Here is a 22,800-nt window from a genome sequence, read left to right as displayed (position 1 = left end):
CATGACCAACAGCCATAGGAACACATATCAAGCTCACTGAACTATCGATGTATAAAGCATGACCAACAGCCATAGGAACACATATCAAGCTCACTGAAATATAGATGTATAAAGCATGACCAACAGCCATAGGAACACATATCAAGCTCACTGAAATATAGATGTATAAAGCATGACCAACAGTCATAGGAACACATATCAAGCTCACTGAAATATAGATGTATAAAGCATGACCAACAGCCATAGGAACACATATCAAGCTCACTGAAATATAGATGTATTAAGCATGACCAACAGCCATAGGAACACATATCAAGCTCACTGAAATATAGATGTATAAAGCATGACCAACAGTCATAGGAACACATATCAAACTCACTGAAATATAGATGTATTAAGCATGACCAACAGCCATAGGAACACATATCAAGCTCACTGAAATATAGATGTATAAAGCATGACCAACAGCCATAGGAACACATATCAAACTCACTGAAATATAGATGTATAAAGCATGACCAACAGCCATAGGAACACATATCAAGCTCACTGAAATATAGATGTATAGAGCATGACCAACAGTCATAGGAACACATATCAAACTCACTGAAAATATAGATGTATAAAGCATGACCAACAGTCATAGGAACACATATCAAGTTCACTGAAATATAGATGTATAAAGCATGACCAACAGTCATAGGAACACATATCAAGTTCACTGAAATATAGAGGTATTAAGCATGACCAACAGCCATAGGAACACATATCAAACTCACTGAAATATAGATACAATGATATCAATTTCCCTGGTTTATGTTATTTTTACCGCAGTCATGAAGAAAAAAAATATTCAAATATACCTTGATTATTATTTGTAACTTCAGGCGCGTGTTTCAACTACAAAAACACTCATCATTTGCACGTGACAATAAGGTTTTTGAAGGCCATATCAGATATCAGATAGGAAGTTGAGGTGCACTGATAATTTAAAATGTCCAAAAGTTCAGCCAAAATAAGGTTACAGTCATCTTTGCTGGGGGTAGAAAATCATAAGTGTTTCGAAGAATTTAAAATGTTTTATAAAATAACTCTGGACCGTTTCAATGGTTTTAAAAGTCATCATAAAAGTGCTGATTAAAAAGAATAAATAATATGTTAATTAAATGACAATCAAAAGCAACACAAGTCAAACAAAGTCCTCATTAATTTGCATATCAAGCTTAAGATCGTCAGGACACTATAAAAATGTTCATTGCCGGACAAACATATTTAGATAAACACGGTGTTTCTTACTTGTGTTTACAACCGATATGATTCATTTCACTGTACAAAGTGTACAACCCGATAAAACAAGGAGAAAAAAGAAGGAAACGATAATACTAAACACATTCCTGTTTCTGTGAGTGTTAGGTAATTGTGTTAGTTGTACAAGGTTTTTGACATTAAAGGTTTGACGATATCTGTATTGTGTCTGTGAGTGTTAGGTAATTGTGTTAGTTGTACAAGATTATTGACATTAAAGGTTTGACGATATCTGTATTGTGTGTGTCTGTGAGTGTTAGGTAATTGTGTTAGTTGTACAAGGTTATTGACATTAAAGGTTTGACGATATCTGTATTGTGTCTGTGAGTGTTAGGTAATTGTGTTAGTTGTACAAGGTTATTGACATTAAAGGTTTGACGATATCTGTATTGTGTCTGTGAGTGTTAGGTAATTGTGTTAGTTGTACAAGATTATTGACATTAAAGGTTTGACGATATCTGTATTGTGTGTGTCTGTGAGTGTTAGGTAATTGTGTTAGTTGTACAAGGTTATTGACATTAAAGGTTTGACGATATCTGTATTGTGTCTGTGAGTGTTAGGTAATTGTGTTAGTTGTACAAGGTTATTGACATTAAAGGTTTGACGATATCTGTATTGTGCCTGTGAGTGTTAGGTAATTGTGTTAGTTGTACAAGGTTATTGACATTAAAGGTTTGACGATATCTGTATTGTGTCTGTGAGTGTTAGGTAATTGTGTTAGTTGTACAAGATTATTGACATTAAAGGTTTGACGATATCTGTATTGTGTGTGTCTGTGAGTGTTAGGTAATTGTGTTAGTTGTACAAGGTTATTGACATTAAAGGTTTGACGATATCTGTATTGTGTCTGTGAGTGTTAGGTAATTGTGTTAGTTGTACAAGGTTATTGACATTAAAGGTTTGACGATATCTGTATTGTGCCTGTGAGTGTTAGGTAATTGTGTTAGTTGTACAAGGTTATTGACATTAAAGGTTTGACGATATCTGTATTGTGTCTGTGAGTGTTAGGTAATTGTGTTAGTTGTACAAGGTTATTGACATTAAAGGTTTGACGATATCTGTATTGTGTGTGTCTGTGAGTGTTAGGTAATTGTGTTAGTTGTACAAGGTTATTGACATTAAAGGTTTGACGATATCTGTATTGTGTGTTTCTGTGAGTGTTAGGTAATTGTGTTAGTTGTACAAGGTTATTGACATTAAAGGTTTGACGATATCTGTATTGTGTGTTTCTGTGAGTGTTAGGTAATTGTGTTAGTTGTACAAGGTTATTGACATTAAAGGTTTGACAATATCTGTATTGTGTGTTTCTGTGAGTGTTAGGTAATTGTGTTAGTTGTACAAGGTTATTGACATTAAAGGTTTGACGATATCTGTATTGTGTGTTTCTGTGAGTGTTAGGTAATTGTGTTAGTTGTACAAGGTTATTGACATTAAAGGTTTGACGATATCTGTATTGTTTCTGTGAGTGTTAGGTAATTGTGTTAGTTGTACAAGGTTATTGACATTAAAGGTTTGACGATATCTGTATTGTGTCTGTGAGTGTTAGGTAATTGTGTTAGTTGTACAAGATTATTGACATTAAAGGTTTGACGATATCTGTATTGTGTGTGTCTGTGAGTGTTAGGTAATTGTGTTAGTTGTACAAGGTTATTGACATTAAAGGTTTGACGATATCTGTATTGTGTCTGTGAGTGTTAGGTAATTGTGTTAGTTGTACAAGGTTATTGACATTAAAGGTTTGACGATATCTGTATTGTGCCTGTGAGTGTTAGGTAATTGTGTTAGTTGTACAAGGTTATTGACATTAAAGGTTTGACGATATCTGTATTGTGTCTGTGAGTGTTAGGTAATTGTGTTAGTTGTACAAGGTTATTGACATTAAAGGTTTGACGATATCTGTATTGTGTGTGTCTGTGAGTGTTAGGTAATTGTGTTAGTTGTACAAGGTTATTGACATTAAAGGTTTGACGATATCTGTATTGTGTGTTTCTGTGAGTGTTAGGTAATTGTGTTAGTTGTACAAGGTTATTGACATTAAAGGTTTGACGATATCTGTATTGTGTGTTTCTGTGAGTGTTAGGTAATTGTGTTAGTTGTACAAGGTTATTGACATTAAAGGTTTGACAATATCTGTATTGTGTGTTTCTGTGAGTGTTAGGTAATTGTGTTAGTTGTACAAGGTTATTGACATTAAAGGTTTGACGATATCTGTATTGTGTGTTTCTGTGAGTGTTAGGTAATTGTGTTAGTTGTACAAGGTTATTGACATTAAAGGTTTGACGATATCTGTATTGTTTCTGTGAGTGTTAGGTAATTGTGTTTGTTGTACAAGGTTATTGACATTAAAGGTTTGACGATATCTGTATTGTGTGTTTCTGTGAGTGTTAGGTAATTGTGTTAGTTGTACAAGGTTATTGACATTAAAGGTTTGACGATATCTGTATTGTGTTAGTTGTACAAGGTTATTGACATTAAAGGTTTGACGATATCTGTATTGTTTCTGTGAGTGTTAGGTAATTGTGTTAGTTGTACAAGGTTATTGACATTAAAGGTTTGACGATATCTGTATTGTGATTCCTATTTCTGTGAGTGTTAGGTAATTGTGTTAGTTGTACAATGTTATTGACATTAAAGGTTTGACGATATCTGTATTGTGATTCCTGTTTCTGTGAGTGTTAGGTAATTGTGTTAGTTGTACAATGTTATTGACATTAAAGGTTTGACGATATCTGTATTGTGATTCCTGTTTCTGTGAGTGTTAGGTAATTGTGTTAGTTGTACAATGTTATTGACATTAAAGGTTTGACGATATCTGTATTGTGTCTGTGAGTGTTAGGTAATTGTGTTAGTTGTACAAGGTTATTGACATTAAAGGTTTGACGATATCTGTATTGTGCCTGTGAGTGTTAGGTAATTGTGTTAGTTGTACAAGGTTATTGACATTAAAGGTTTGACGATATCTGTATTGTGTCTGTGAGTGTTAGGTAATTGTGTTAGTTGTACAAGATTATTGACATTAAAGGTTTGACGATATCTGTATTGTGTGTGTCTGTGAGTGTTAGGTAATTGTGTTAGTTGTACAAGGTTATTGACATTAAAGGTTTGACGATATCTGTATTGTGTCTGTGAGTGTTAGGTAATTGTGTTAGTTGTACAAGGTTATTGACATTAAAGGTTTGACGATATCTGTATTGTGCCTGTGAGTGTTAGGTAATTGTGTTAGTTGTACAAGGTTATTGACATTAAAGGTTTGACGATATCTGTATTGTGTCTGTGAGTGTTAGGTAATTGTGTTAGTTGTACAAGGTTATTGACATTAAAGGTTTGACGATATCTGTATTGTGTGTGTCTGTGAGTGTTAGGTAATTGTGTTAGTTGTACAAGGTTATTGACATTAAAGGTTTGACGATATCTGTATTGTGTGTTTCTGTGAGTGTTAGGTAATTGTGTTAGTTGTACAAGGTTATTGACATTAAAGGTTTGACGATATCTGTATTGTGTGATTCTGTGAGTGTTAGGTAATTGTGTTAGTTGTACAAGGTTATTGACATTAAAGGTTTGACAATATCTGTATTGTGTGTTTCTGTGAGTGTTAGGTAATTGTGTTAGTTGTACAAGGTTATTGACATTAAAGGTTTGACGATATCTGTATTGTGTGTTTCTGTGAGTGTTAGGTAATTGTGTTAGTTGTACAAGGTTATTGACATTAAAGGTTTGACGATATCTGTATTGTTTCTGTGAGTGTTAGGTAATTGTGTTTGTTGTACAAGGTTATTGACATTAAAGGTTTGACGATATCTGTATTGTGTGTTTCTGTGAGTGTTAGGTAATTGTGTTAGTTGTACAAGGTTATTGACATTAAAGGTTTGACGATATCTGTATTGTGTTAGTTGTACAAGGTTATTGACATTAAAGGTTTGACGATATCTGTATTGTTTCTGTGAGTGTTAGGTAATTGTGTTAGTTGTACAAGGTTATTGACATTAAAGGTTTGACGATATCTGTATTGTGATTCCTATTTCTGTGAGTGTTAGGTAATTGTGTTAGTTGTACAATGTTATTGACATTAAAGGTTTGACGATATCTGTATTGTGATTCCTGTTTCTGTGAGTGTTAGGTAATTGTGTTAGTTGTACAATGTTATTGACATTAAAGGTTTGACGATATCTGTATTGTGATTCCTGTTTCTGTGAGTGTTAGGTAATTGTGTTAGTTGTACAATGTTATTGACATTAAAGGTTTGACGATATCTGTATTGTGATTCCTGTTTCTGTGAGTGTTAGGTAATTGTGTTAGTTGTACAATGTTATTGACATTAAAGGTTTGACGATATCTGTATTGTGATTCCTGTTTCTGTGAGTGTTAGGTAATTGTGTTAGTTGTACAATGTTATTGACATTAAAGGTTTGGCGGTAAAATAGAAATGTTGATATCGAAATCATTATTTAACAGAAAGTTTGTAGATGAAAAGAAGAAATTTTAATAAAGAAATATGTACAGTAGACATTTTAATATAAAAAAATATGTAAAGAAGATATTTTAATATAGAAATATGTAAAGTAGATATTTTAATATAGAAATATGTAAAGTAGATATTTTAATATAAAAATATGTAAAGTAGATATTTTAATATATAGAAATATGTAAAGTAGATATTTTAATATAGAAATATGTAAAGTAGATATTTTAATATAGAAATATATAAAGTAGATATTTTTATATAAAAAACATGTAAACACAAATTTTAATATAGAAAGATGAAAAGTAGAAGTTTTTATTACAGGAATTTGTAAAATAGAAATATATAAAGTAGAAGTAATGAAAAGGCAATCAAAAAGTTTCGTCACCGAGGGTTTCACCAGCCCAGTATTCAGCACTTTGGTGTTGACATGCATATCAATTATATGGTCATTTCATAAATTTACTGTTTGCTGTTTCTTATCTCAGGCATAGAAAACCTTAGCCGTATTTGGCACAACTTTTTATAATTTTGGGTCCTCAATGCTCTTCAACTTTATATTTGTTTGGCTTGCTTACTATTATTTCTTATTTATTGTCTTATTTAGACGTAACTACAACGATCTCTGATAGAAATGTAACAAAGAAATTATTTGGCTTACCCCTAAAGATCACCGATAGCCATGTTACACAGATAATAATTAGCTTACCACAAAGATCTTTGATAGCCATGTTACACAAATAATAATTGGCTTTCAACAAAGATCGCTGATAGCAATGTTAAACAGATTATAATTGGCTTTCAACAAAGATCGCTGATAGCCATGTTAAACAGATTATAATTGGCTTTCAACAAAGATCGCTGATAGCAATGTTAAACAGATTATAATTGGCTTTCAACAAAGATCGCTGATAGCAATGTTAAACAGATTATAATTGGCTTTCAACAAAGATCCTTGATAGCCATGTTACACAGATTATAATTGGCTTTCAACAAAGATCGCTGATAGCAATGTTAAACAGATTATAATTGGCTTTCAACAAAGATCGCTGATAGCAATGTTAAACAGATTATAATTGGCTTTCAACAAAGATCGCTGATAACCATGTTAAACAGATTATAATTGGCTTTCAACACAGATCGCTGATAGCCATGTTACACAGATTATAATTGGCTTAAACCAAAGACCGCTAATAGCCATGTAAGACAGATTATAATTGGCTTACACCAAAGATTGCTAATAGCCATGACACATAGATAATAATTGGCTTACCACGAAGATCGCTGATAGCCATGTTACACATATTATGATTGGCTTACCACAAAGATAGCTGATAGCCATGTTACACAGATAATAATTGGTCTACCCCAACGATCGCTGATAGCCATGATAGACAGATAATAATTGGCTTCCCACAAAGATCGCTGATAGCCATGTTACACATATTATGATTGGCTTACCACAAAGATCACTGATAGCCATGTTACACAGATAATAATTTGTTTACCCCAACGATCGCTGATAGCCATGATAGACAGATTATAATTGGCTTACACCAAAAATCGCTGATAACCATGTTACATAGATAATAATAGGCTTACCACAAAGATCGCTAATAGCCATGTTACACAAATAATAATTGGCAGAATTCCTCAGTGGTTGATACACAAACACAAGTAAAATAAATATTATATTCCCAACAAATCCAAGAAGAAATACAGGAATATATACAATTGTCAAGATAACATTGGCATAACTCAAATCGACGCCAAATATTTCATCAAACAAAGCCAATATTTCGGCTGAATTAGACATATTGAATGGCAATACAACTGAAAATTCTGTACTATCCATTCTTTCACAACCGTCACACTTATGAATAATATTTTACTTAGACATTATGTTTTCACATATTGCTTCAGAACCCATTTTCATTTTTAGCAATAAAATAAGTACTTCACACGTAAAAGTGTTTAGTATCCAATGGTGGAACTCAAATTATTGCAGATATTTAATCACTAATCATCTGGTACATTGACTGCATTCCCTAACCTTCAATCAACTAATGTTCACAAATTCTGGAGAACGTCACTTAAAATAAATAAATAAAATGTCACAAGGTTGAACAATGACGTGGGGATCTTTTAAAGTAATGGTATTGCATAATCATCTTACTGTCTTGCACTTTATTTGATTAATGAATTATTCAACATATTAATGCGTAGACAAATTTCAAAAGATTTATCCAAAATAATGTTTAGAGAAGCAAAACAATTTGTGTCTTAAAATTCAAACAGTATTAGTGGAAAGATCAGGCTTGTAAAACCTAGGAATTAATGAGTTTATCTACGATTACTAGTAACTCTTCGAATTGAATGTTATATTAAATCACTGTATAGAAGCAATGGCCAAATCTTTCTACTGTATATATGATTACTGCATCAAGAAACTCACAACTGTGCAACTTGTACATCATTCTATCTGACAAAGAAAATTTCACTCCGGTGGCGTTCGACCATCTGACACAGACACATTTCTGTCCTATACAGGAACGCACACACTGGTGACATTAGCACTCTGTCTAAAAATAATTTCTCACTCTAGTGACACCTCCTCACCTCTCTGTTTGAGACAGAAACTTTTTTTAGTGCCTCTAAATGGAACGCACACACTAGCACTCTGACATATAAACTTTACACATGTGACATTATATCACCACTTTAAGTGTCACATACAGAACTCTCATACTAGTTACAATAAAACTCTGTCTGACACAGAACTCTCATACTGTTGTTACTAGATCACCACTGATGACATAGTATCACCAATCTAAATGACACAGGACTCTCGTACGTGTGACACGTAAACTCTGTCTGACACAGAACTCTCCTACTAGTGACACTTAAAATATGTCTGACACAGAACTCTCATACTAGTGACACTTGCACTCTGTCTGACCAAACACTGTCGCTTCTCATCAATAATTTAGAAAATCGATGTGGAATGAGTTTCAATTGTTCTCTGAAAAAAATGTTAGAATTAACAAACGTAAAATTATTAGGATGGCTCTTAACAAGCTTTGACATATTTCTTAAAACTGTAGTTCTGTTAACAATGGTATTGTTTTATAAGAAGTGCCCTATCAAGCTAGCGGTTCTGTTAACATATATATGTTTGTTAGAAGTCCCCTCGTCAGGCTTCAACATATTTCTAGCCATAGTTGTTCTGTAAACAAATGTATAATTATAAAACATCGCACTGCTTCTTATTTCCTAATGTGTCCTATTCCCATTTTTCTATTTTGACTGAGTGTGGTTTTGCCTGGTGGATGATGCATACATGGCAGTCAATACACTTGGTATCGCTCACATTTTAGGTCGTGCGTTTCCCACAGTTATTATTGTTGCCTTGATGGTATCGCTTACATTTTAGTTCCTGCGTTTCCCACAGTTATTATTGTTGCCTTGATGGTATCGCTCACATTTTAGGTCGTGCGTTTCCCACAGTTATTATTGTTGCCTTGATGGTATCGCTCACATTTTAGTTGGTGCGTTTCCCACAGCTATTATTGTTGCCTTGATGGTATCGCTCACATTTTAGGTCGTTCGTTTCCCACAGTTATTATTGTTGCCTTGATGGTATCGCTCACATTTTAGTTCGTGCGTTTCCCACAGTAATTATTGTTGCCTTGATGGTATCGCTCACATTGTAGTTCCTGCGTTTCCCACAGTTATTACTGTTGCCTTGATGGTATCGCTCACATTTTAGTTCGTGCGTTTCCCACAGTAATTATTGTTGCCTTGATGGTATCGCTCACATTTTAGTTGGTGCGTTTCCCACAGTAATTATTGTTGCCTTGATGGTATCGTTCACATTTTAGTTCGTGCGTTTCCCACAGTAGTTATTGTTGCCTTGATGGTATCGCTAACATTTTAGTTCGTGCGTTTCCCACATTAATTATTGTTGCCTTGATGGTATCGCTCACATTTTAGTTCGTGCGTTTCCCACAGTAATTATTGTTGCCTTGATGGTATCGTTCACATTTTAGTTCGTGCGTTTCCCACAGTAGTTATTGTTGCCTTGATGGTATCGCTAACATTTTAGTTCGTGCGTTTCCCACATTAATTATTGTTGCCTTGATGGTATCGCTCACATTTTAGTTCGTGTGTTTCCCATAGTTAGTATTGTTGCCTTGATTCGATTAAAGAGATCTGAACCTCGGTAAACCACTGTCCCCTAAATCTTATCAACAATAGACCATTTAAACTTTACAAGATGACCATGAAATACACTTATTGTTGGGAAGTAGAAATGTTGTAACGAACAATGGTTCCCCATATTGACCCTTCAATAATCTTATTTTATATTGAAAGAAAAATGCAAATTAGGTTACTTTATTAGCTTAGTGAAATCATATTCATCAATCTTTTACACAAAGGGAATATTTCAGAATGTTTATTAGGTTATAGATACAACATGTAAAAGCTTTTCAATCTGATCTTTTCTTCGAGTAAACCTATTGTCTACATACTACAGTATTTAACAAACGCCTCTGTTTCGTTTAAGAACATTAGCACCACATATGATAAAAATCTGTATACAGTTATCGCAGATATATTTTTTGCCTTTACCTCGTGTATATTTGTTTTATAAAATGTAACTGAATATCTGTTATGATATCGTCTGTCCGTCTTAAATAAACACTTTTTACTTTCCCTTTTGAAATTTTTATTACTCCCTATGTATTTTCCTTTCAACACATTGGCATTTCCCCTTAGCATTTTATTGGTTCCTTGGTATTTACATCTAGGTACTTTTTTAATACCCCCTTTCTATTTTCATGGCCCTCTTGGTGGAAAATTTGTTAACATTGGTATTTGTTCTGTCCCTGTGTATTTCCCTGGTCTTCTGGATATTTTAATTGCTATGTGGTAAGTTTATACTTTGTAATTGTACTAATACCTCCCTAATTGTATTGCCCTCTAGGTAATTTTGTTGCCCACTTGGTACATATTTTGCACCTTGGTGTTTTATTGCCCACATGATATTTGTATTGCTATCTTGGTATTTTTATTTCCAGTTTGGTATTTAGATAGCCACGTATTTGCATTGTCCTCTTGATATTTTGCCATCATTTTGCCATCATTTTACTATGTGGATCTCAATTAATATTTTTATTTGAAAATATCACAAATGTCTGGTTGTGCTAAAGCATGTCAATTTTGTCAAGCTATTGATGATGTGCATTACATTTCAAGAGTGTTTATTCATATAGGAAAATGTAGTGGTAAGCATACAATTCCTAACTTCAAAGATCAATATAAGAACTTGTTTTTAATTATATTAGCTGCACATTTAGACATGTTCCCCATAAAGAGATATTGATGACGTTGACTCATATGATTATCTTCATGATTGATATTTATATACTTTCTTTGTTTTATCGGCCAATGTATGACATTCTTACCAATCCCCAAAACTGTTCTTTGAGATTGTCAATTGAAATCAGATAATCCTGACATTGTCAACGGTAGATGCCGTCTTGATTTTGTAAGGTATGAAGTCATAGCTCGTTTTGATATATCACAGTGATAGTCAAGAAGGCAACTGTTTCTTCTCTGATATCAGGCTATTCTTCATTTTATATTGGATATGTTTAACTTGTACATCTACTTGTTTTCAACTTTACCGTGAGACGGCACCTATGTTAAATGATATCTTCCCATTTCCTCTCTCTTTTACCTTACAATTACGTATATTTTCATGTCGCTTGGCATGCATCTTGTTTTGGAAAAAAGTCAACAATTTTAAACATAGTAAAATGTTCTATAGGTTAAATCTTCTGTTGTCTCTGATGTATTTATTAACAACTGAACATACTGTATGAACATTTGTTAAAGAGTAGTGTTGAAGGCTTGATGTCTTTGGATGTATTTATTAACAACTGAACATACTGTATGAACATTTGTTAAAGAGTAGTATTAAAGGCTTGGTGTCTTTGGATGTGAGAATGCATGTTATGCTTTTGAAACATGTAAAACGAAAAAGAATGCTTCATTATATATGCAAATGAACTTATTTCGTCATACACCTTATCTCTTCAATGACGAAAATCTTTGCGTGAAACTGTGCTGACTTCTTAATTTCAACAATACAGTCCATGTTCTAACAAGAAGTTAATTTGCTAAATTGTACATTTTAGGAGAAAGAGTTCTGTGAACATTTATATATCCATTAAAACGTCAAGATTGTTCAAAGACTTAATGAAATTCAAATGTCAAATGGTCAGCAGCTTTAAAAATCATTCAAGTTTTCCTTTATTAGTATTGATGATGAAACGAATTTTAATGAAATGTTAGCAAATGAGAGAAGTTATTGAAAACCTTTTAGCTGCTAGCTGTTTCCTGACAACAAGTTAAGAAAATTGTTTTATTTCAATGTTTTTGTTGCCGCGTTACAGTTGCATCAGTCAATTGATTTAGATTTATACCAATAAGTTTTATTAGATATTGAATTTGATCAATCTTGTAAAACCCAAGTTACCATTAGGGTTAGGGTTAGGGTTAAAGTTACCATTTACTTATGTTTGAGTTGCGGAGCAGAAGAACATATTTAGAGCACGATACGTTTATCTTTAATGGCACATTCACTAGTGAAAGAAATTTAGGTCTTAAACAGATATTTTAACTATACGCATATGAAAAGTCTGAACAATGAATTATATCTAGTTATGTTCAGTCTTTTAATCAATTTTCAGACGTATCGACTTTGGCAAAATGAGTACTGTTAAGACAAGTCCCTTGCAGTAAACTTTTTGCAGGAGCTTTTCAGACAATTCAGTTTATGATTGATGTTTACAAGTAAAAAATAACTACTGAACAGGATGAAATCTAACTTATCATATCTTAAAACGTAAAATGTTTAATATGCAAGTAAAATGTATAATTAATACCAAATTTACCTGAGAAAATAGTAGAATTACATAAATACCGAACTCTACTCCAAGGAAAATTAAAAACGGATGGCAAAATCGAAATCTCAGACCTCGGACAAGCATTTTCATAGGTAGAAAAAACCTGGTTTTATAGCTAGCTTAACCTTTCACTTGTATGATTGTAGCCACAAATTCCAATATATTGACAACAATGTGTGAGAACAGATATAACAGGCCAAAATGTCCATAGTTGGGTTACAGCAGTCAACACTGTGATATAATCTTAATCCCTTTAGAAACAAACAAATTGGTCAACAAAGAAAAACAAAATGGTATGTAGACACTCTATAGACAAAGCACACTAGCACACATAAAAAACTACAATACAAACAAAAACGACCATAACACAATGACATAATTGCGGGAGGTATAAATATTGGGCGACGCCAAAAGATTATTATTAAAAAATGGACTAAACAGTAAAGGTTAAAAATATTCAAAGACAAATCCAATCTAATTAAAATTAAATATCTTACTCGCTCATTTTTTAATGCTTGGACGCAGCGACCAAGCATTAAAAAATGAGCGATTGAGAGATTTAATTTTAATTAGATTGAGACTAATCATAACAACACTATTACACGTAATTGAGATGATAAACAATGTTAGTGCCTAGACTCTGTAATTCAACACCATCATGTATAATTTGTGATACGGAATAGTTATCAACAAGGTGCTGGTTTCTTCTGATGAACTAGTTTCTAAATTATGGTCCATGAACTTTCTTGTGAAACACCGGTACATGCATTTGATATATTTATCGTGAAGAAATAATAGATAATTCACAGTTTCTTTATGTCTGAATACGGCAATATATGCTTTTCAACATAACAAGGGTAGCAAACGCTATAAATTTATTATTGGTATAAAATACGGACATGATACAGAGAGCAACAAGTGTTTCTTATTGACAACATATCTGTTGAATATTTGTAGACTTTTTCACTAAATTGGCGGAACGAACTGTGAACCTCTCCTTACCAACATATTCTCTTTTTCATATAACTCAGACTTCCTTCTAACATTTGCCAAAAACAGTATGATCAAAGAAGCCAGATAATTTAATTTCAGATATATTGATGATGTTCTTTCCATTAACAATCCAAGCATTTTGTATTGGGTTCCATTAAAATATCCTCCAGAATTAGAAATTAAATAATCTTCAGATTTGACATAAGCGGTTATCTGAGTACCAGAACATATGAAAACGAGATAATTTTTATTTTGAACGATCAATTACTTTACCTGAGAAGCAATATACCTATTTCATCTGCAATTATAATTTACTCATTCGGTATTCTAGAGCTTGTAGCTGCTACTCAGGCTTTGCAAAACGTCAACAGTGTCTTACAAAATTTGATGAACATGGGTTATGTCGAAGAACGTTTCGTCTTTTTTTCTAAAAAGAATTCATCGGAAGATACCAAGCCCGTGTTGATAAATATTCACAAATAACAAATTAACGATGATCTTGAAGTATATGTATTCACTTTGTTTATCATATTTACGAGTAATTGTGTTCTTTGATCTGTCTTTCTTAATTATTACTTTACGTTAAGTCCATTCTGGTATATTCATTTGACGTGGCTTGTTACCTTTACATCCCGTCACTGTTTTATTGTCCTATTATATTGTTTTTGTATTCTTGTCTTTTGGTTTTGTTTATTTGCTTTTTCTATATGTTTTCTTGATTTTCTTTGTTGACATATTTGTTGGTTTATAGTGATTAAGAAAACAACTCAATTTAACTGTGGTACCCCTATTTTTTACATTTTTACCAATGATGTCTGTTTGTTTTGTTCATATCTCATTATCAATATAATGGGGTTATATACGACTGTCATAAAAGTGAAAGGTTTAGCTACTTTAAAACCTGGGTTACTTCAGCCTTTTCTACCCAAGAAAATGCCTGTACCAAGTCGGAAATATGATAGATGCTATCAATCCGTTTGATTTGTTTCAACACCAAAAACTCCATACCAACTTCACAAATAATACACGACGGTCTTTTAAGTATAAATTCTTGGTACTGACGTTGTGAATCATTTTAATAGCGTGTTATAGTATTCTTTTATTTGTCTTTATGAATATTACTTTTAATGTGTAGTTTGTTTTTGGTCATATCTATTTCACGTGACTCTGCAGGAATACCTCATTATGTTATTGTTGAATGACAATTGCTGTATTCTTGTCTTTCATTATTGCTAATTTGCTGTATCTATATGCCTTTTTTGTGTTTCTTTGATACATATGACGTTACTCTGTACTTATACATCCCGTCATTGTGTTATTGTGCTATTGTAAACTTTAGTACTCTTGTCAATATTTTTTGCCAATGTTCTTTGTCTTTATGACTTTTATGCCTCCTTGTTACAATTTGTTTGTTACTATAATTAAGATTATAATACAATTTTGACTGCTGTATCCCTAATTTGGTCATTTTTACCTATTACGTCAGCTGGTTTTGTTCACACATTGTTGTCAATAAAATGGAATGTTATTCGACTGTCATACAAGTGAGTGGTTTAGTTAGCTATTAAACCAGTTTTAATATACCACTTACTTCATAAGAAACTGCATGTACCTAGTCAGAATTATGACAGTTGATATCCATTCGTTTGATCTTTTGATTAAGCCATTTAACTAGGGTATTTTCGTTTTGAACTTTCCTTGGAGTTCAGTATTTTTGTGATTTTACTTTTTTTGTAAACAGAAAATAAAAATATTTGATTGATAATGAATAAAGATAGGATCACTGTTTCAACTATTTTAGAGAAAGTCCGCTTATTCATTATTCAATTGATTACTTAAAACTGTATGCCTGAAACCAAGAAAAAAAAGAAATAGAAAATAAATAAGCGATATTGAGAGTTTTTGGAATATAAATATTAATTTGGATATTTCAAATAAATTTCTTTTCGGGAATCAATAATTTACCGTTTAATAGTCAATCTTAGTTTCTACAAAACAAATTGAGGATACTATTAATATGCTTAAAAAAACAATAGAAAATAATGGACAGCATAATGAAATTTTTTTAAGTGGCCAAACAAATGAAGAGTACAAAAATGAATATACTAACAGGTCATTTGTCATCTAAATAAATCAACAACTTGTCAAATCCTATACAATACTTAAACTAACATAGGTTACTTGGGATAAAAGTGAAAAATATTAACAGGACAACAGTTATTCATTCGCATGCAGTTGCTTTGCCGTAACCACTGGTCAATACATAACAATAAATGCAATTACGCAGTTAGCCAATGAGATAAAAGTGCAACTGTGTAATTGCATAAAATAGAATACTGTAGATAAAAGAGACAAATAATATTAATATTAATATGGTTATTGACCATGTATCTAGGAGGAGACAAATAATATAATATTAATATGGTTATTGACCATGTATCTATGAGGAGACAAATACTATAATATTAATATGGTTATTGACCATGTATCTATAATTTTAATATGATTATTGACCATGTATCTATAATATTAATATGGTTATTGACCATGTATCTAGGAGGAGACAAATAATATAATATTAATATGGTTATTGACCATGTATCTAGGAGGAGACAAATAATATAATATTAATATGGTTATTGACCATGTATCTAGGAGGAGACAAATAATATAATATTAATATGGTTATTGACCATTTATCTATGAGGAGACAAATAATATAATATTAATATGGTTATTGACCATCATGTATCTATGAGGAGACAAATAATATAATATTAATATGGTTATTGACCATGTATCTATGAGGAGATTAAACTGAATGCACCAAAGCATTATTAATATGGTTATTGACCATGTATCTATGAGGAGATTAAACTGAATGCACCAAAGCATTATTAATATGGTTATTGACCATGTATCTATGAGGAGACAAATACTATAATATTAATATGGTTATTGACCATGTATCTATAATTTTAATATGATTATTGACCATGTATCTATAATATTAATATGGTTATTGACCATGTATCTAGGAGGAGACAAATAATATAATATTAATATGGTTATTGACCATGTATCTAGGAGGAGACAAATAATATAATATTAATATGGTTATTGACCATGTATCTAGGAGGAGACAAATAATATAATATTAATATGGTTATTGACCATTTATCTATGAGGAGACAAATAATATAATATTAATATGGTTATTGACCATCATGTATCTATGAGGAGACAAATAATATAATATTAATATGGTTATTGACCATGTATCTAGGAGGAGACAAATAATATAATATTAATATGGTTATTGACCATGTATCTATGAGGAGATTAAACTGAATGCACCAAAGCATTATTAATATGGTTATTGACCATGTATCTATGAGGAGATTAAACTGAATGCACCAAAGCATTATTAATATGGTTATTGACCATGTATCTATGAGGAGATTAAACTGAATGCACCAAAGCATTATTAATATGGTTATTGACCATGTATCTATGAGGAGATTAAACTGAATGCACCAAAGCATTATTAATATGATTATTGACCATGTATCTATGAGGAGATTAAACTGAATGCACCAAAGCATTATTAATATGGTTATTGACCATGTATCTATGAGGAGATTAAACTGAATGCACCAAAGCAATATTAATATGGTTATTGACCATGTATCTATGAGGAGATTAAACTGAATGCACCAAAGCATTATTAATATGGTTATTGACCATGTATCTATGAGGAGATTAAACTGAATGCACCAAAGCATTATTAATATGGTTATTGACCATGTATCTATGAGGATACAAATAATATAATATTAATATGGTTATTGACCATGTATATATGAGGAGACAAATAATATAATATTAATATGGTTATTGACCATCATGTATCTATGAGGAGACAAATAATATAATATTAATATGGTTATTGACCATGTATATAGGAGGAGACAAATAATATAATATTAATATGGTTATTGACCATGTATCTAGGAGGAGACAAATAATATAATATTAATATGGTTATTGACCATGTATCTATGAGGAGAATAAACTGAATGCACCAAATATATAATATTAATATGGTTATTGACCATGTATCTATGAGGAGATTAAACTGAATGCACCAAAGCATTATTAATATGGTTATTGACCATGTATCTATGAGGAGATTAAACTGAATGCACCAAAGCATTATTAATATGGTTATTGACCATGTATCTAGGAGGAGATTAAACTGAATGCACCAAAGCATTATTAATATGGTTATTGACCATGTATCTAGGAGGAGATTAAACTGAATGCACCAAAGCATAATGGAAAGTCGTGTAACAGCTGCGAAATAAAGGTTTAGATAAAAGTCTAGACTAAATAACTGGATAAAAGTAAATCTACTAACATATAAGCGGATACTTTATTATCTATCTATATTGAATATGTCGTTGAATTTAAATAGGTTTCTAGGATCATAAAACATGTTTTCATATTGCACCTTATGTTGTATCAGAAATATGAATACAATAAATAGGTCGTTACACATGCTCTCTCATAGTGGAATATAGTTTTTAATAATTGAAGTAAGTGTTTCGGCATTCAATGGTTGAAATTCGAAATTCTCCTCATTTACAAAACTGACCTTCAAGCAAAAAAAAGTCCAGAAAGTGGCGTTTTACACCAACACCAAAGATATTTCATTACCGTCTGGTCGTCATATAGCTGTAGTAATATTATAAATATTTTATTTATATCATCCTTATATTAAACGTTAGACGTTAAGTATCAATCAATTAATCAATCAATACAACACCACGTTTGGATTAGCCGATATATCTATAGACCTGGGAAGGTTAATTACACTAATTTTCTGTTAAAAAGTGTCTTACATAAGTGCTGTAATATACACACTATAGTAATATCATACAAAAGTAATCTGATAATTCAATAAAAATAGACTTAGATCATTGAGAAGGTTTCAGTTTCCTGTTATCTTTTTAGAAAGGAGATAAGAATGGGTTTGCCGTTAAGCTGATTATCTGAATCCCAATAATGATAGGTTAGAAGCCGATACCAAAACTCCAATCATCGTTTACTAAATATTATTTTGATGAAGGTAGTATGGGTGTCTTTCGCCATTTTGGATTGTAAAACAGGGATCATCAAGTCTAGATCTTCAATCAAATTAGCAAAAATTGATGTAGAATGCAACTTTTAAACTACTGTGCATTTCTATTTCAAAAAAGATTTCACTTATGAATATTATTTTTTTTACAAACGTAGACTATTGTGCTTGATGTTTAATGTTTTAAAACTGGCATTTGAGTGGAGGTGGCTCTGAAAAAGTGCATTTTCTAATGGAATCTACTTGAAAATTTGCTATTTTATATTTGAGCCGAAAAACACGTACGGTGACCGTATCTTTCTTCTGATTTTCACAAAGGATTTTCTCAAAGCTATCTTCTCGTATTTTATTTTAAAGTTCTTTCCTTTAGTTTAGCTTCTAATCACATAATGTTTTTACCTGTATAATCCATACAAAATGTGTGATTTTGTCACAACCTACAGCTTGAGAAAATGTTTGGTGACCTATAAATTCTATAATATTTTTGAACATTTCACAGAATGTACTACATTTTGGCAAAATATAAACAAACTCTATCATTTTTTTATTTATTCTCCCAAGGGGCGGATCCAGCCATTTTAAAAAGAGTAGGTTCTCAACCCAGGACAAAACCCTCCCCCTGGATCCGCCACTGCTCACATAACACATTAACAGCTAAAGGGGTGGAAAAAAAATGGAACAAAACAAGACAATTGCAAAGCTGTACAAGAGTAACAACAACATTAAATAACAATCATCAACAACCAGTTCGTCAGCATCTAAGAATTATTAAAACTAACTGTATTCTATTTGTCAAATATAAAAACGGTATACAATGTATATAAGTAGATGCATATCTAAGTTATATTAAAAACAGTAAAATCTTTGCATTTGTTATAGATTTTAGTAGATGTCCATCAATTAAAGGGAAATATCATATAATGGAGCACACATTCTTGATTTTTTTATATACATCATCGCAGATTCCTAGGGAGATGCGGTGTAGATGGGATAGAAATATAAACGTGTACAAACTCAAGGTTAAATGTTTAGACAATCAACTACACTATGTTACAGATCATACTAACAACAACCAGTATGGGAACTTGATATGAGTAGTTATTTAAATGCTGGAATTTCTATGATTTATATCATTATGAAAGGGCGGAGATGCGAATTGATGCAAACGAGACAACTATCCACTAACGACCAAACGGACAAGGGTTTTGAAAAATGACCACAACAAATACTGCATAGTTATCAACTTAAAACAGCAACAGCAGTATACCGCTGTTCGAAATTCATAAATCTAGAGAAAAAAACAAATCCGGGTTACAAACTAAAACTGAGGGGAAAATCATAATAACAAGAATTAGGGCAAACAATAACTAGACTACATCATACCACGTCTTTCTTATGTCTTGCTTAGAATAAGAGTATGGCAAAATCAATATGTTTGTTAGTTTAGTTTTTTTGATTTTTACAAAACAAAAGAGAGATTCGTGACATTTTGAATGTTGTAATCATTGAAGCCTTTTTTGTGCAATTTCATAAGGATTCTTATGTAGCAGATAAAAAAGGCGGAAACAGAAGGTGTTAATGAGCAAACCAGGTAACCGTATATTGTGGAGATCAAAATTGATTTAAAGTGTATTCCGGATAGTTTACATGAATATTGATTATAAAGTAAACGTTAAGAAAGTTAAATTCATATAAAAAAATATTGACAGCCATATATAATGTATCATATATCATATGACATGTGTCATGATTCATTTCTGTAACTTTTTTCAGATATAAAGTTAATCTGTTCTACACTCATAATTAAGGCACAGGTTTTCAGCTGGTTAAATCTTTGATATTTCCTTGTATATATGGGAACTGTATTTTCTAAGGGTAACGTTTTAACAGTTATTCCTATGAATAAAAGTGCCCTTCTTACTCAGTATTGTTTGAAATTGTCTGTTTGTTTTGTTCATACATTATTGTCAATATAATGGAATTTTATGCGACTGTCATACAAGTAATATTTTCAGATAGCGTTAAAACTAGGTTTAATACACAATTCTCTACATAAAGTAATAACTGTACCAAGTAAGAAATATGACAGTGATTTTCAAGTCAATGAATTTGAAAGCCTTTGCTTTTGACGTTTGATAAGCGACTTTTTGATTGAAAACTATAAATAGAATAAAAAATGTCAGTGAATGGAATATAAACGAATATAATGTACACCAAACATTCCTAGCTATTATCAAGTTCAATGTTTTCTATGTTTTGCAATCGATGAACAGCAAATTCTTATCAAATTATCCTTGATAAAAAATCATGTCGGTACAAAGGTTTGCTTTATTGAACTGGTCATGTCCGCAAAGCATTACACTGATTGTTATAAATTCAATGCCAAGGACAATGTAATGTTGATTTGAAACAAGACCATATATAGCAAGCAAACTGAACAAAAAAAAATTTAGGTAGTTTAAACAATTTTGGTACCTTACCGAACAAGTCTGCTGCCGCCATATTACACAAGTATAGATTCGTAGAATTTCGTAGCTGTTGGTTAGTTAGTACAAGAATAATAACTATAAAATTTCCAAGAAATCCGAGTAGAAATACTGGTACATATAAAGCTGTCAAAACTATGCTTTCCTCTTGGAAATAGGTGTCAAATATTTGCAAGGATCTATACAGTTCTAAAATCGTAGTTTCATTCATTCCAGATACATTCTTGTCCAACAACTTGAATAACGTTCCTTGATCCATCACTATAGATCCAAGAAAATTAATACTGCTTCATCTCATCGAGAATCAGTTGGCGATGTTTCATTTTAATGATACATTCAATTAATAATACCTCATTGAAATAATTAGTTACTAATATCATACACAATTACTCTTTCATCATCCCTGTCACATCCACTAGTCATTACTGAATGCTCATATAGATTTGATTTATAAAAGTATCCACTAAAGGAACAAAATAATATAAACCATATCCAATGTAAACACTTATCAAGTATTATTGGAAGGAGTTAATATAAAAAAGTAAATATCTACGTATGTTTCAATCAAGTACTCACACAAGTTAATATACCTACTTTGCAGAAATAATAATTATTAAATCTCATTGAATTGAACCCAATCATTCAATTACATGTTGAAAGCATACGTCAATAAATACTAAAGGGATATTCCCGTCATTGTAATTGGATTTTTTTACATTGGACATGCAATCATTCCTTTTTCATATTTAGTCAATTTTTACAACCGCTACTCAGTCGAGCATGAAATGTGGTGATTTTTGTTTCCCTTAGAGCGGAAATGATAAACACTTTGTGCATAATACAGTTTGTTGTTAAACATTGTGATTTCAAATAGGATGGTAAAAGTCTATTACAAGTTGGAACAAGATTCCAACTATCTTAGAACAAAGACGACGGAGATATATTAAGTATATAAAAAACAGGAGTCACCAAATATATTTTTTTTTATTGTCCGAAAGGAAATTCCGAATGATTTTACGTTAAAAGACGAAAATAAAAGATTTAATAAATATTCCAAAACAATAAATCTTTAGAATGTATACCTCCTTAAGGTTGCATTTCTGTGAATATAGGCATCGCAATTTCACATAGGAACGTCCTTTGCGGCTATTACTGTACCACTTTTACTATGAAGTTTCGAGAAAAATTATATCACAGAACAGAAAGTTGATATCCACTTCTATTTAACTCAAAGGTCAAAATATAGGGCTGTGCGGCATATTTTTAACATTTATATGTCCAATAGTTCTAAGAGTTTAAACTTATACTAAAATTATATACTAACCTAACCTCCACGTTTTGACCCCATAAGAATTAAATTTAAGGCACTTCCATGTTTTTCTATACTTGTCACATTTCCAAGTTATGTCTCTACGATTTGAAATACAGAGAACATATCTGGTA

General features: G+C 31.7%; 1 protein-coding gene across 1 annotated transcript in view; it reads right to left on the bottom strand.

Annotated features, from left to right (window-relative positions):
- Positions 1-21,735, bottom strand: part of LOC139520525 (QRFP-like peptide receptor) — a 28,652-nt gene extending 6,917 nt beyond the window's left edge. Inside the window, exon 1 of the mRNA XM_071313241.1 lies at positions 21,352-21,735. Within this exon, the coding sequence (XP_071169342.1) occupies positions 21,352-21,616 (265 nt within the window). The 5' untranslated portion in view covers positions 21,617-21,735. The remainder of the gene's footprint in view (positions 1-21,351) is intronic.
- Positions 21,736-22,800: the final 1,065 nt, after the last annotated feature.

Source organism: Mytilus edulis, chromosome 1 (assembly GCF_963676685.1).
Source record: "Mytilus edulis chromosome 1, xbMytEdul2.2, whole genome shotgun sequence".
Taxonomy (NCBI): domain Eukaryota; kingdom Metazoa; phylum Mollusca; class Bivalvia; order Mytilida; family Mytilidae; genus Mytilus; species Mytilus edulis.
Note: the sequence above shows the minus strand (reverse complement) of the source record. Positions and strands in the feature narration are given on the sequence as shown.